This window comes from Pollicipes pollicipes, unplaced genomic scaffold, assembly GCF_011947565.3.
Source record: "Pollicipes pollicipes isolate AB1234 unplaced genomic scaffold, Ppol_2.1 Scaffold_4219;HRSCAF=4965_pilon_pilon_pilon, whole genome shotgun sequence".
In the NCBI taxonomy this organism is placed as follows: domain Eukaryota; kingdom Metazoa; phylum Arthropoda; class Thecostraca; order Pollicipedomorpha; family Pollicipedidae; genus Pollicipes; species Pollicipes pollicipes.
In genome coordinates this window covers 4,879,403-4,894,108 of record NW_023596448.1, presented here as the reverse complement: position 1 = coordinate 4,894,108, position 14,706 = coordinate 4,879,403, and the positions used below count along the sequence as shown (strand labels likewise).

Here is a 14,706-nt window from a genome sequence, read left to right as displayed (position 1 = left end):
TTTGTCAAGCCTGGAATGAACAAATGTGCGTGCTGTGCCGAGCTTTGCGCATTTCCGCCTCCAATTACGTCACTGATGTTTGGATGACTTAATGCTCTGCCAGTGTTCCTGCGTCGAACCACATGTTTGATTTATGTTGGAGATCTGCCTTCTGGCTGTAGTAAACACAGATTTGGTGTAAGCGCATCGACCCGCGAGGGAAACGACATGTAGCCATCGACATACACATAGCAAACACATCGGCGTAGCACGGCGGTAACTTAGCTCGCTGAAAGAGACACAACTGAAATGAGCAAGTCCAAAAACAGCTTTTATCCCAGAATGTTTTTTTCAGCCTGCAGCAGATTTGGAAAAGCCTCGTTGGATCGCCATTCATGAATCGTGAAGTTATCGGGTCACCGAATTCAACTCACTGGTAATGGACTCGTAATGTGACTAATGAATTTACGTACACATTTATTGACCATTCGGGATTTACTTGGGTTCGAAGCTGCATTTCGGGATAAAACGTCTTGCTAATTTCAGTACCAATAGCCCCAGGAACTTAACCCGGTAGTTCCAATTAACCTTTGGGCTACCTATCCCTTCGGCTGGCGCCACCACTCATTTCACTTACTCGTTAGCTGAAGACCAATGGCGCGTTCTCGTTTCTTTCATTCGATTCCAGTCGCATCGCACGGGTTTTTTAAATACGCATATCGCGTTTCTTTTGCGGCGCAGTTGGTCTATGGATAAACGAGGAGGGGCAAAATAATGACATGAGAAGCTTAACAGATATATTTCTAGTTAGAAGAAAATCCCACGATTGAACTTCTACCACTCCACACAAAGTAGCCGGAGCATGAGCAGCACCAGTACTGAATGGGCTCGCCCAATGACTCTCTCTTCTGCGATTGAGATACGGCCATCATCGTTCTGGCGGTTTCAAATGATCATAGACACAGCTACCTCCACCTCACCAGACTACAGCACTAACCTAGAAGACACTCACTCCAGCAGCTGCCAAACGAGCCGCTTCCGCTCGGGAAGTTGGCGTGCCAGCGGCGTGCCATTCCAGTGGTCCACGCTGCTGTCTTCCACGAGCGGTATCCACATCAGCGCTCTGTTGTCCTCCGCTGCACTCTTCCACGAGCGGTATCCACGGCAGCGCTCTGTTGTCCTCCGCGGGGTGCCGCAAAGCCGTGCAAACGCCCTGCTTGTGGGCTCGGCCGCCCCGACTAGTTATTGTATGGGAACACGTGCGACGGCAGCGGCCATACCAGCTCTGAAAACGACGACCGTCAGCAGCTAATACTTTTACTTTTACGGACAAGCCCTGCACGAGCAGCCGCACGCTCGTGCAGGGCTTGTCCGTAAAAGAACGCCATAAATAATAGTCTGGGCCAGCCTGGGTTGTATCCATTCACTGTTTTCGTCAGCTATGGCGCCCGACGCACTCTGACATTTCAGAGTGTGCGGTATAAAGCTCGAGCACGAAGGCATCGCGAGCCGGTATCGCGGTCTGACATGTCACTCGCATTGCTGTTGGCAACGCCCAAAACAGTAGGCACAGGGTGAAAACCACACACACAATACGAAATGGTGATGGCTTGTTCGCAATGACGCTGTGCCTGCACCCGCTCCCTGAGCCCACTGACCGCTATCCTCGACAAAGGAGAGCTCCGAGTAGTACAGGCTGAGAAAGTCCTCCACGCTGAGGTAGGTCTCATGCTGCAGGAGGAGGGTGAGCAGGTCCTCACTGGGCAGCAGCTCGGGCACCCGCTCCGACAGCAGGTCCATGGCGTTCTTCAAGTTCGCCTGCATCGCGTATCTCATATAATGACAAAGACTGGGCGTTCATCGACCCCTCCTCAACGTAAATAACCCCCAGCTGGCCGCGCACTGAACGTGCATCCCTACGCCGACACTCACACGCCACGCGCATGCGCACGCGTTGTGTGGGCGTGCGCATGCACGCACGTCAGCAGTCAATCTGGGAACATTGGCCCGGGTCTATATACCCGGCCTCGAAGGTCACGGTCATGTTACAGCGGCTGCTCCGAGCCATGGCGCTATAGAGCACAGTGCGGGCGGGTGGGCACTCGCACACGGACAAAAATCGCCCTGTCCGCATTTGGCGAGAAGGCACACCCGCCCGCATGCACACGCACGCACGCACGCACGCACGCACGCACGCACACACACACACACACACACACACACACACACACACACACACACACACACACACACACACACACACACACACACACACACACACACACACACACACACACACACACCACACACACACACACACACACACACACACACACACCACACACACACACACACATCGGATATCCCTCAAGGAAGCTGGCAGCAGGCCGAGTTGAATCCCCCAGCGCACTCCCAATCCCACTCCCCGCAGCCGGGTGTCAGGACTGAGCACCGCACGCTTCAGACAGCATGGTCCCGCTTTCCAGCATTGCCCGGCTACAGACAGCACACAGCAAGTTAGACGCATAACAGGGATGTAACCCGAATGCCGGCGAAGCGGGGGAGCCTGCCTCCGTAATGGCAGCTTACTTTGACTAACGATCTTCCCCACGGCTATTGTCTGCTCGCATTTGACCTTCCGCGGCACGCGGGCGTGCGCGAGAGAGAGAGAGAGAGAGAGAGAGAGAGAGAGAGAGAGAGAGAGAGAGAGAGGAGAGAGAGAGAGAGAGAGAGAGAGAGGAGAGAGAGAGGAGAGAGAGAGAAGAGAGAGAGAGAGAGAGAGAGAGAGAGAAAGAGAGAGAAAGAGGGAAGGAGGGAAAGGGGGAAAGAGAAAGAGAAAGAGAGAAAGAGAGAAAGAGAGCAAGAGAGAAAGAAAGAGAGGGCAATGGCAGCCTTCCGCGGCCTTCTGCAGCCTTCCGCGGCCTTCTGCAGCCTTCCGCGGCGTTCCGCGGCGTTCCACGGCGTTCCGCAGCCTTCCGCGGCCTTCCGCAGCCTTTCGCAGCGTTCCGCAGCCTTCCGCTGCCTTCCGCAGCCTTCTGCAGCAGTCCTGGCACTGGGTAGGCCATGCCGGAGCGCTGCGGCTCACCTTCGGCGTTTTGCGGAGGTGGACAGCCAGGCCCAGCAGCTGGCTCAAGCAGCCGGTGGCCGCCTTCTTCTGACTCAGACTCGAGTCCAGCTGCTCCCGGGAAGAGGCGACGATACTTCGGAACGACCAGGCTTCGAACAAACGCTGCTGGGACAGCGAATGGGTCAGATCGCCTGGTCAATCCAACAACCCACGGGCCTCACGTGATGACCGGACTGAGTCTGGGAGACCAGAGGTACGGGGTTAGATCCCGCGCGCTATCTGCCCTTCCTGCCAGCGTGAGAGGCAGGCAACGTCATACAGTCCCAGCAGCCGAGTGCGGCCACTCACGGAAGCCGGCCGGCAATCCAACGCAACACACATGGCATGCGGCAACGACTCACCACTTCTGGCAAGCAGTGGTCGCATCGTAACAGCACGCAGATGGGATCACAGATTTCCGGTATAAGCAGTCGTGTCCACCTCAGATAAACGAAAAGAAAACACTTGCCTGTCCATGTAGTCGCGACACAGAAACCACTGAATCAAAATGTCTGTGCAACAGCCTCCGTTTCATGTGTAGCGATGTGCTCCCACATAGTTATGCATGCAAACCTTCCCGAACACACTTCTGCTAACTCTATTCACACATCCATCCAGCAGATGTTCTCCAACACGGCGACACTTCGACCCATCGCAGCGGCTTTTGCCCTGCACTACGGTCGGACAGCTGATACTTTCCGGCCAGAAATGTTGCCCGCATGTCTGGTATGCCGCTGGGCGGCAGCCTCACCTCCGGAATGTCATGTGACATGAGCAGCACCCTGGCCTCCAGCACCTTGGGCTCCCCCTGCTGCGTCATGCTGCGCAGCTCCTTCAGGTAGGCCACCAGCGCGTCCTCCGAGCTCTAAACAGGGCATGATCGCTGTTTTTTTTTATGACGCTAGAGGAGAACACGTACGGGAGGACGGACCGTGCCACACCGCGACAGTGCACTGCACCGAACACCAACAGAGCACAGAACACGGACGGGAGGACGACCGCGCCACACCGCAACAGTGCACTGCACCGAACACCAACAGAGCACAGAACACGGACGGGAGGACGGACCGTGCCACACCGCGACAGTGCACTGCACCGAGCATCAGCAGAGCACAGAGCACGGACGGGAGGACGGACCGTGCCACACCGCGACAGTGCACTGCACCGAGCATCGACAGAGCACAGAGCACAGCCGGGAGAACGGGTCGGAAGGCCGTCAGCCGTCACCAGACGTACCTCCAGGATGTGGATCATAAACTTGGGGTAGATGATGAGAAACCCCGAGGCGGTCTCCTCACGATAGCCGCTGTAGATATGCCGTATCTGCTGCTCACACTCGGTGCCGAAGTCATCCAGCTGTCGGCTCCAGGGATGGTCAGAGAGGAGCGGCGCCACGCCACGCCACGCCACAGCCACGGCACACCACGCCACGCCACGCCACGCCACGCCACGCCACGCCACGCCACGCCACGCCACGCCACGCCACGCCACGCCACGCCACGCCACGGCACGGCACGGCACGGCACGGCACGGCACGGCACGGCACGGCACGGCACGGCACGGCACGGCACGGCACGGCACGTCGCGCCGCGGCACGGCGCGGTACGGCACGGCACGGCACGGCACGCATCATCTGAGCCGCCGGCCGCGCCAGATCCCGACATACAAGGATCACGGCACGACACAACAGGATCAGGCGCATAGAGGCATGGGGGAGGGGGGCCCAATATGATACACTGGAGCGACGACGATCGGTATGTCCACTTGGCCCCCGCTGAGCTGAGCCTCAGCGCACGGCCGCCGGCGGCTGCGTACCTGTGACTTGACAATGGAGGCCCGCCGCTGTATGTCGTCCGGTTCCTCGTACCTCAGATCCAGCGACGCCACCACGTACAGGCGGTGCAGCCACGTGCGCTGGAAATCAAAGGGAGTACCCAGCTTTTTGGTAATTGGTACTTGTTGTTACATTGGACGCGTGCGATTTCATCAGTATCTAATAATTTCGATTCGAAGTAGCCGACCCTGCGGGAGAAATTTTATTTGATTTCCTACTGACCACTATGACCTTAACAAATTCTATAACAAACAAATTAACGCGTCATAGTTTGATTACGTCATCGTACCTTGCGCAAGATTGATTGAGAACCAGTCCACGACAGTTATTTCTGGAAATCACGCTCACGAACGCCGGATATGAACGTCTCTACAATTCTGTTTTCTTGGCCTTGAACGCCGCATGGCTTATGGAATGAAAGAATTTGAATGTGGTTTTTATGACGTCATGTATGCGAAGATGGCTTTAAAATACTCTCCATGTATACTTCTCCCCTTTTTGCGGGCGTGCAGCTCAGAAACCAGAGCTTAGCCCTTAGGAAGGGCAGGACCGTGAACAGCACCGAAAGGTCTTTCATGTGGCTGTTTCAGTTCAAAACTGCATTAAGACGTGAAACATTTCCTTTAATGTTCGAAAACTTGGAACACTCTGTTTGGACAAAAATATACGCAAACATGAAGCTATTATTCCGCCAACTCAATGAAACGCTATACAATGACTTTGGTTTCTCCCCCAGGACGTTTACCACGGCGGCTCTTTTCGAGGCGCACTTTGGCTGTGGGAATGGGAGCATTATATGATCCATGTGGCGCATTGACTCAAATTTCAACCGATGTGCCCCCAGTAACAGGCCCTTGCCGTCCGCTGGGTCAACCTAAAACGTTCTTTTATTCGCACCAGCGGAGATGCCATGACGGTTGTCATGGCGATGGTGGTATTAGAGCAGGGAAGAAGCGTAGTGCTGTTACAGGACGCTGACTCCGTAATTTGGACACAATAATTATTAAAATTTATATTCTTAGTCTTGACGGTGCTGCGATTGCGCTACCCAGTGCTATTACAAGACGTAACTAGTCCTAATGTTTCCACTGAGTTCTTTTTTTTAATATTCCCTGAGGTGGGACACTCCCTTTAACCAGCGGCGGCATCGATGCATTCGACATGGCCACACCCACCCGCGCGCCAGGTCACCTGTCGCGGGGCGGAAAGCGATGCCGAGGTGGTACAAGCTCAGCACTCCCAAGCGAGATGGTCCGATGGGGGCACAAGTCAGCCCCTAGCCGCAATAGGCTCTCAGCAGATCGCATACGCACCCGTCCACCCGCGGCCAGGGGCACAGTTTATCTGTGCACTCGCAGTTTGGTCGCTGGGCGACAGACAGGGGTGAACACTATGAGTAGGGTCCAGCCCCATGATGTTCTCGGTCATACGTCCTATTGCGTACCAACTGACCCCTGTCGAGTGTACAAAATCATGCCTCTGAAACTCTACAACTAAAGTGGGGCGGGATTGCCAGCTTCCTTTGAAATGTGATCGTTATAGGATGTGTCCCATGGTTAGGACACGCTATTCCACGCCACGCCAAGTGACAACAGCTATAGGGCCCGTAAAGCGTGGGGCGTTCCAGGACGAATGGGACGAATCGTGCTGCTGGACCTGAAATATAACCACTCATACCTCGGAATTGTCTGAAGCCTGGTACCTTGAGCCACTTAGATGCAAGTATTGATTTTGTTTTAAAAGTTTGAACGCAGTCGGGTCGTGTGCTCCTGATGTAGAGAACATGACTTTTTCTGGGTCAGAGAATACAGCTCTTTTTTTAAAACTAGGTAAAAATACAGCACGGCGTGGAATGGCACGAAGAATAGGGAAAAACCAAAACCAACAAACCTGGAAAGCCGAATATCTTGGGGGCCGAAAATATCTGAGAAGTTAAAAACAGAACTTTAACTCTAGCTGACTAAAGTATATCTGACCTCATGCTCTCGCGGCCCTTCATCAAGTCCGAAATAAAAAAAAAACATGTCCCGTTTTTTTTTCGCCTGGCCTACAACGATCATAAAGGCTCTGCTGTAATCCCGTCCCTCTACCAAAATGTGTTTTATTTTGACTATGGATAGATGACGAGGCGAATGTCATAAAAATTGGGAAACACGTCTCCGAGCTCCCCAAAAATATATGAAAAACAGATATGCCTTACGGACTTTCACGTCCGTAAGGCATCACCGCATTCGTTTTCAATCACAGGTACATTAATGAATACTGGGATGCACCTATGAACTTACTTTTCCACTGGCTTTTAGTTCCTTGTCCCGTGCTTCGAATAAGTTAGACTGATTTACATCCGGAGACGCTGGAGACTCTTCGTCGGTGTCCTTTCTTCAGTTGACATGCTGTTAAGTCTGGAGCGAAAATCCGTGCATATATCGGGCCACCTGCCCACTTCCAGAACTCACGCTTGGTTCGCCCTATAAACAGAGGATGCGATAGCACCGTTTCCATAGCAACAGCCGGCTGACGTACTTATTTTGGTAGATATGAAAATGGCAATGATAAAGAAATTCTGCTGCAAAGCTACCAAATTAGAGACATTTTCTCACTGGGTTGTCAGGTCCTCGAAATGCCAAGCGTAAACAAACATTATAAGCCGCTGCAAGCGCGCGACGTGGTGGCGGCCAAGGCCTTATAACAACAGCGCGACAGCGCATTGGCAGCGTAGTCGTTAGAGTACTTAAAGTCAGCTCGGAGATCATAAGGCAACTATGCTGAGCGAGGTGGGCGAATTGCATAGCCAGTTATAGTAGTACAGTCAGCCGTAGTCCGCATAGTAGCAGTCACAGTTAAACTTTTTTAAAATTACTTCCAAGTAATTTCAAATGTGCGGCTGTGGTCAGAATGCCACCAACTGATCCTGTAAGCCTAGTGCCTGGGGTTTGACATAAAAGGCTTTCGTGCCTATCACGATCAATAGGGGTGAGGAACAGTGAGGAGAATCAGGGGCGGATCTAGCCTGGAGTTTTTTTTAGGGGGGGGGGGCAACCGTTCGTCGCCAGCTGGCTAGTGTGGGATCAGAGTTCCATTGCATGGTGCCTCTCGCGAGTACCTAGTAGGGACACCATTCAAAATCGAAAAAAGCACCGAAGTGCTTTTGAATCTTAAACGAAAGTTAAAACAAAACAGTTAAAACAGTTTAAGTTAAAACAGACGGTAAGTAGACGAAACTTTTATGAAGTTCCTGGAATGCTTGGGGGGGGGGGCAAAAGCACACTCTCAAAGGTTTTGGAGGGGCCATGGCTCCGTGCCCCCCCCCCCCCCCCATGATCTGCCTATGTAGAGAGTGAGACAAAACCGCACAAAGTAGCTCTTAAAGGACTTATCTAGAACAAACTGCACTCTAACTATATGGGTGTTGTTTCATTAAATGAATAGATTTGTCCACGAATTTAGCCCATTATCTTCTCTAAATTCGGCGGGGGGGGGGGGTAAACCTCACGCGTGCAACATTTGGTTTTGTGTTTGAGTTCGTCTAGAAAACGCCACATGTCACGACATTCGTGATGGCACTCGATGCAGATAACGTGATAGGGGTGTGTTTTCCGAAATAAATTGTTTGGGGAACTGAGCAACAATGATCTACGAGACCAACCCCAAGGTATGCCACCAAACGGATTTTTTGCGAATTTGCCCCTTTTGTTCGCAAAGTAAGGGAGGCTGGAGTCTAAGAGAAGGGCGGGACACTACGACTGAATCGGGAACTACACCCTGCAATCTGAGGCTGTTAGTTTGTTGCATTTGTACTCAGTGCTCATGAACATGGCCGATGCTTTGAAAGAAGGAACGCAGGTGATTAGTAACCTTCGCCCTGATTCGCCGTTTTTCGTAAGACGAACTAACAGTGGGGATCGGTGCGACAAACCTATGCCCCTGCCGTTTTCAAACTAGAAAACATTAAGTCTAGCGAAAAAAACACCAGTGAATTGGTCTCAACGTGATATCGCGAATGGTTAATCTTTTTTGTTGTTTGGTTGATATTTATCCCCATTATTTCATGACAAAGGTGAAATCATCCTGAGCATCGACATTGTCCAGCTTTGCATACTCATATTTAGTAGACCATGTCCTGCATCGACACAAAACTTGAACAGGCGCGTTCCCTTGTGCAGTTTGAAGCGTAGTTCTATGCGGTTTTTTTTTTGTTGCAAGTACTTATGATGTATGGTTCCGTCAACGTAGCATTCTAGACCCGCCGTTTGTGGTTCGCGGAATCGTTGATCGCCGCCTACCCCTCCCCCCCCCCCCCCCCCCTCCGCGCCGGTCGTAGATCGCCGTCGTGTGCTCCACATCCAGGGGAACACAGGGGTGTTACATGTGGGGCGATGATGAAGACACTCGCCAGTGCTGGATGGAAAGGGGGGGGGGGGGCAAAATGGGGAGTACGTGAGCCGAGGCTCATCTTGTAATTGGGGTAAGGATATAAGAAACATTTCATCTAGATGTTTCTGTCCTGTCCTGCCATGTAACCTCCATTGCTGTCCTGCACGAGGTACGGGTTTCCATTCCCCACGGTGCCCACTTTTCCTGCTGGGGTGAGGGGCAGATGACTGATGACAGGGTTATATGGCCTCAGCAGCTCAGTGCTTCGTGACATTCCAATGACGGATGCTGTTCTACCTTGTCATCTTCTGTCTTGTGCCGTTATCTTCGCCACTGTCCTCTTTCAACTTGTCCTTTCGCATACTGACCCGGGCGCCTACCTGTCTTGTTCTGTCTTGTTACCACCTATCCTACGTCTCCCGTCTTCCAGCTGCCACGTCATGCCCAGTGATGGCGGAGCTTCTATAAAGATTGGGTGACGGAAAGTATTATTTTCCCTGTTCTTCATGTGGAATCCAATTTTAATGTGTGTATTTCCCATTTTGCCTGTAGATCTTTTTTGACAAATAATTCAATTTAAAACGTCATTTGCAGTACAGGTTGTCTCCCACAGAGACGGATCCAAAGGGAGACACAGGGTCATTCCCCCTCCCATTGGGCCCCAAAGGAGCCCACTGGCTCCGAGGGGACCGATGGCTGGCCGAACAGGCGCAGTTTTTGACACAAAACGCAACCAAACTGGGTATCTCTGGGCTTTCGGGCTACCAAGAACAGTTATAAGCGAAAGCGAATGGCTTATGAGAAGTCAAAAAGTTATTCACTGACTGGAAAAGTCGTGAACAGGAAATCTTAGCCCTCTATACACTGTCTAGGGGCCCCATGCCCTTTCCGGGGACCTATATGTCCACTTGCAGGATCATTTGGATCATTGCATTTGCTCGGAGGGCCCTGCGCTGTTGTTGGGCCCTTCTTGTTAACGTGCCGGGGCACTCTTGTCAATCACGGGCCCTTCCACGGATCTCTTCCATTCGCCGAAAAGACTCTGTGGGCTATAGCCGGGGTCCCATATCTTAACCTGCCGGGGTATTCTCGGTTGCTCAGGGGCCCTTTACGTGGATCTCGGTTAACCTACCGACGCACTTGCGATATGATCATAGGTATTTTACATTGGTCTAGGGCGTTTCCAATTCTCTGTCACTTGCTTAGGGTCCTACACTGTTGTCGGGGGCCCTTCTAATGGCCTGCTTGGGCACACCCAGTCGTTCGGGGACTCTCCACACTGGGTCTTGGGTACTTCTTTTCTGAATGTACTTTCTATCTGAATGCTCCCTACGCTCTTGCGGGGGGGGCCCTATCTGTTAACCTGCTCGGGCACATTCGATCATTCGGGGGCCCCCTACATTGGTTCTTGGGTACTTTCTACTTCATTGGAGGGCCCTACGCTCTTGGTGGGGGCCCTATATGTTAACCTGCTCTGACGCACTGGATCATTCGGGGGTCCTCTGCGTTGGGTCTTGAATGCTTCCTATCTGAATGGAAGTCCCTGCGCTCTTTTTGGGAACATTATCTGTTTACCCGCTCGGGCACTCCCGATCATTAGGGGCCCTTTTCATTAGATTTTGGGTACTTCTTATTGGAATGGGGGGACCTTTTCGGGGACTCTATCTATCAACCTGCTCTGGCGCACTCGATCATTCGGGGCCATCCACATCGTGTCGTGGGTATTTCATATTTGAACGGAAGGCGCTACGCCCTTGCCGGGGCCTCATCTGTTAATCTGCTCGGGCACATTCGAATATCCGGGGGCATTCCACATTTTGTCTTGGGTCCTTCCTATCTGAATGGAGGGTGCTACACACTTGTCGGGGACCCGATCTGTTCGCCGCTTCGTCCACACTGGGTTGTTCGGGGCCTGTTTATTGGGTCTTGGCGTTTGAATTTAGGGCCCTACATTCTTGTCTTGGCCACCTGATAATCTGCTCGGGTATACTCCATCTTTCGGGGCTCTCCGCACTGGGTTTTGGGCACTTCTTATTTGAATGGAGGGCTCCACACCCTTGTCGGTCCCCTTCTGATAAGCTACTCGGGCATATTCCATCATTCTGGGGCCATTCACATAGGGTCTTCGTATCTTCCCATTTGAATGGAGAGCCTTACGCTCTTGTGGGGGCCCTATTTGTTAACCTGCTCGGGTACACCCGACCATTCGGGGGCTCTCTACATCGGGTCTTGGGTACTTCCTATTTGAATTGAGGCCCCACGCTCCTGACGGGGGCCCTATATGTGTGGTGTATGGCAGTTGTTTAGGGCGCCTGCGCGCCAGGCAAGTGACAGTTGCGCGAGAGAGTTGGCTTGGGGTGGTGGCGCATGGCGGGGGCGCGACGTGTTGGGACGCCTCGGACGTTATATTATTGCTATTGTTGTTATTACCGAGGTATTGGGCAAATACTCACGTTAACACATCACTTAGTATTTGGTCGGACTGCGGGAGCGGACGATTCTACAACATGCCAACTTGCTCGGGCACAGTGGATCATTTGGGAGTCCTCTGCACTGGATCATAAATACTTTCTGCTTGAGTGGAGGGCCCCACGCTCTTGAGGGGGGCCCTATATGTAAAACTGCTCGGGCGCACTCCATCGTCCAGAGCCCTACACATTGCGCCGTGAGTATGTTTTACTTGAATGGATGGCCTTATGTCCTTGGCGGGCCCCATCTTTTCAGTTGCTCGGGCCGGTGACGGATGCAGAGGGTGGAGGGGAGGGGAGGCACGAGACCATCCCCCATGGACCATGCCGAGGGTACCTAAAGGCACCGAAGGGACCTATAACCGGCCGGACGGACGCAGTCTTCTTACAACAAAAAACACAACAAAATTGGATACCTTTGGGCCTACAGACGACCGAGAACCATTGTTAACAAAAGTAAGAGAATTCATAAGTAAACGAAGTTCATTCTTCGCTGATTGAGGAAGTGTTGCTTGGGGGAAATTTGGGGGCCCATTACGCTGTCTATAGGCATCACGCTGTTCGTTGCCTGACCCTATCTGTCCACTTGCCGGGTCAATGTGATCGCTAGGGAGCTTTCCACGTTGTCATTGATCTCTTTGCATTTTCTCGTAGGGCTCAACGTGCTGTTGGGACGTTGTCTGCCTCTATGCCTGAGCACTGTTGATCGATCAGGTTTTCCTCCACGGATTCTTCCCACTCGCCCGAAAGGCTCTATACACTTTTTCCGAGGTCCCATATGCCAGGGTACACTCAGTGGCTCAGGGGCCCTTCACCTAAGTCTTGGATTCTTTCTCCACTTGCTTGGAGGGCCTTGTGTTGTTGCAAGGGCTCTTATAAAGTAATGCACGGGAACATTCGATGTTCAGGGGCCCTCTACTTTGATCGAGGGCTCTCTCCCTTTGGTCTCATTCACGGAGGACTCTTCACTCCTATCGAGGCTTGTGTTGCTAGCCTGCCCATGCACTCTTGATCACACAGGGGCATTAATTCACGGTCTTGGATAATTCCCCTTTACTCGGGGGACCGGCCTGCCGGGGCACTACTGATCGCTTAGGGGCCAATCACGTTGGTCTTGCGTTATTTTTGCTTGTTCTGCGGGCCCTGGACTTGTTGACGAGAGCCACTTTGTTGGCCTCCTGCGGCACCATGATCGCTCAGGCTCCGTCCCTATTGACCTTGATGCTTTTGCATTAGAGCAGCAGTCGAATATGCGCCAATGAGTTTTTACGCGCCATTGCCGAACATAATTTGACATGCCGCCGACGTTGTATGTGTCATTCCCATTGCCTGTTGGGTGTATGACACTTATTGTGCCAGTGCATCATGTTCCTAACATATTTTGAATGCTTTGAGAAGTTGCACTCCCCAATAGCAAGGGAAGAATTCTGCATAAGCCATCAGCCATCAGCTGATTATCATCTCCCAGCCAGCTAGCATAAGCTTAATACATAAGCTACATAATAAATACATAAGCTACATAATAAATACATAAGCTATATAATAAATACATAAGCTGCATAATAAATACATAAGCTACATAATAAATACATAAGCTACAAAATAAATACATAAGCTACATAATAAATACATAAGCTACATAATAAATGCATAAGCTACATAATAAATACATAAGCATAATACATAAGCATAAATACGTAAATACCCAAGCTAGCAGTCAAGTCCATGCTTGGTTTCGATGGTTTAGCAGCCAATGAGTTGCTTTGCCTGATGTTCCGAAACACGTGCATCAAAATAACAGCATTAAAAAATGTCGTGTATCCTAAAAATGAGTGGGCTAATGGGTGCATGCGCACGCTTACGCTCATAGGCCTGTGCCACCGTAATACATTTTCCGTATTTTTAGACGAATGAAAAAGTAAAATTGTACATATATATTATACATATATATATAATATTATATATATATATATATATATATATATATTTATATATAAATCTCTCTCTCTTCTCTCTCTCTCTCTCTCTCTCTCTCTCTCTCTCTCTCTCTCTCTCTCTCTCTCTGCCGCCACTGGTATTCCTGAAGAATGTTGTAGAATACACGGGCGGTCGCTCATAAAGCGATGATCCACGTGAGCCGGACGTGTGTGTGCGCATTCACGCGGCCTCGTGCTTGAATGGGCCAGTTGACCAAATGCAAGGCGGAAAGCAAGCCTCGCAATCCTGCGATCATCAGCGACAGCGGCCGCTCATTACTATCGTCATCAGCGACAGCGGCCACTCATCACCATCATCATCAGCGACAGCGGCTACTCATCACCATCATCATCAGCGACAGCAGCCACTCATCACCATCATCATCAGCAGCAGCGACAGCGGCCGCTCATTACCATCATCATCAGCGGCAGCGGCCACTCATCGCCATCATTATCACCATCAGCGGCAGCGGTCACTGATGGTGCCATTGCAGCGGTAGCGGCGGGGCGGCGTGCCCGTCACAGGCAGCCGCCGGCGGCTGTGATTGACCACCGACGACACCGGTAACCCTGGCGCGCCGTCCAGTCGATGGCTAGCAATGGCTTCCAGTCGCCTTGTCTGGCGCTGGTCAGGAATCGACTTGGCCTGGTGCGTGCTGGCCTCTCGTCCGTCAAGCATGGCAGCAAAAGGCGTGAGTCAGTGCGGGATACCAGCAACGTGTGGGAAGAAATGTGCTGTGTAGTTATGCGCCTCGCGACCTAACGATTGAATGTGCGCAAACAGCATGCCGGCAAAAAATGTAGAATCAAACACCAACCCGGCAACGAGGGCTGGCAACGCAAGGACATCACAAAGTAGTCACATTTTGGAAAGTGCGCGCCTCCGTACTTTCGTTCTATGAAGAAGCCAACACCAATAAGCGGATCTTCCGACCGTTTCCTGCCACCGCTCATGCGCTTTCCTACGCG

The 14,706-nt window shown here is 51.8% G+C and overlaps 1 protein-coding gene across 1 annotated transcript; it reads right to left on the bottom strand.

Annotated features, from left to right (window-relative positions):
• Positions 1-1,082: 1,082 nt before the first annotated feature.
• Positions 1,083-7,369, bottom strand: LOC119096047 (testis-expressed protein 47). The gene is made up of 7 exons (XM_037218909.1): positions 7,205-7,369; positions 4,901-4,999; positions 4,322-4,441; positions 3,837-3,950; positions 3,065-3,208; positions 1,638-1,797; positions 1,083-1,264 (listed from the first exon to the last, which is right to left on the bottom strand). Exons 3-7 carry the CDS (start codon positions 4,337-4,339, stop codon positions 1,218-1,220), a joined length of 483 nt encoding a protein of 160 aa, XP_037074804.1. The 5' UTR covers positions 4,340-4,441; positions 4,901-4,999; positions 7,205-7,369; the 3' UTR covers positions 1,083-1,217.
• Positions 7,370-14,706: the final 7,337 nt, after the last annotated feature.

What these genes read in the sequence shown, in the direction of transcription:
- LOC119096047 (XM_037218909.1), bottom strand. An exon ending in TGTCACATGACATTCCGGAG is followed by an intron (nt 3,209 to 3,836) that starts GTGAGGCTGCCG and finishes CTGTCCCAGCAG; the next exon opens with CGTTTGTTCGAAGCCTGGTC. An exon ending in CTCCTTTGTCGAGGATAGCG is followed by an intron (nt 1,265 to 1,637) that starts GTCAGTGGGCTC and finishes CGTCGTTTTCAG; the next exon opens with AGCTGGTATGGCCGCTGCCG.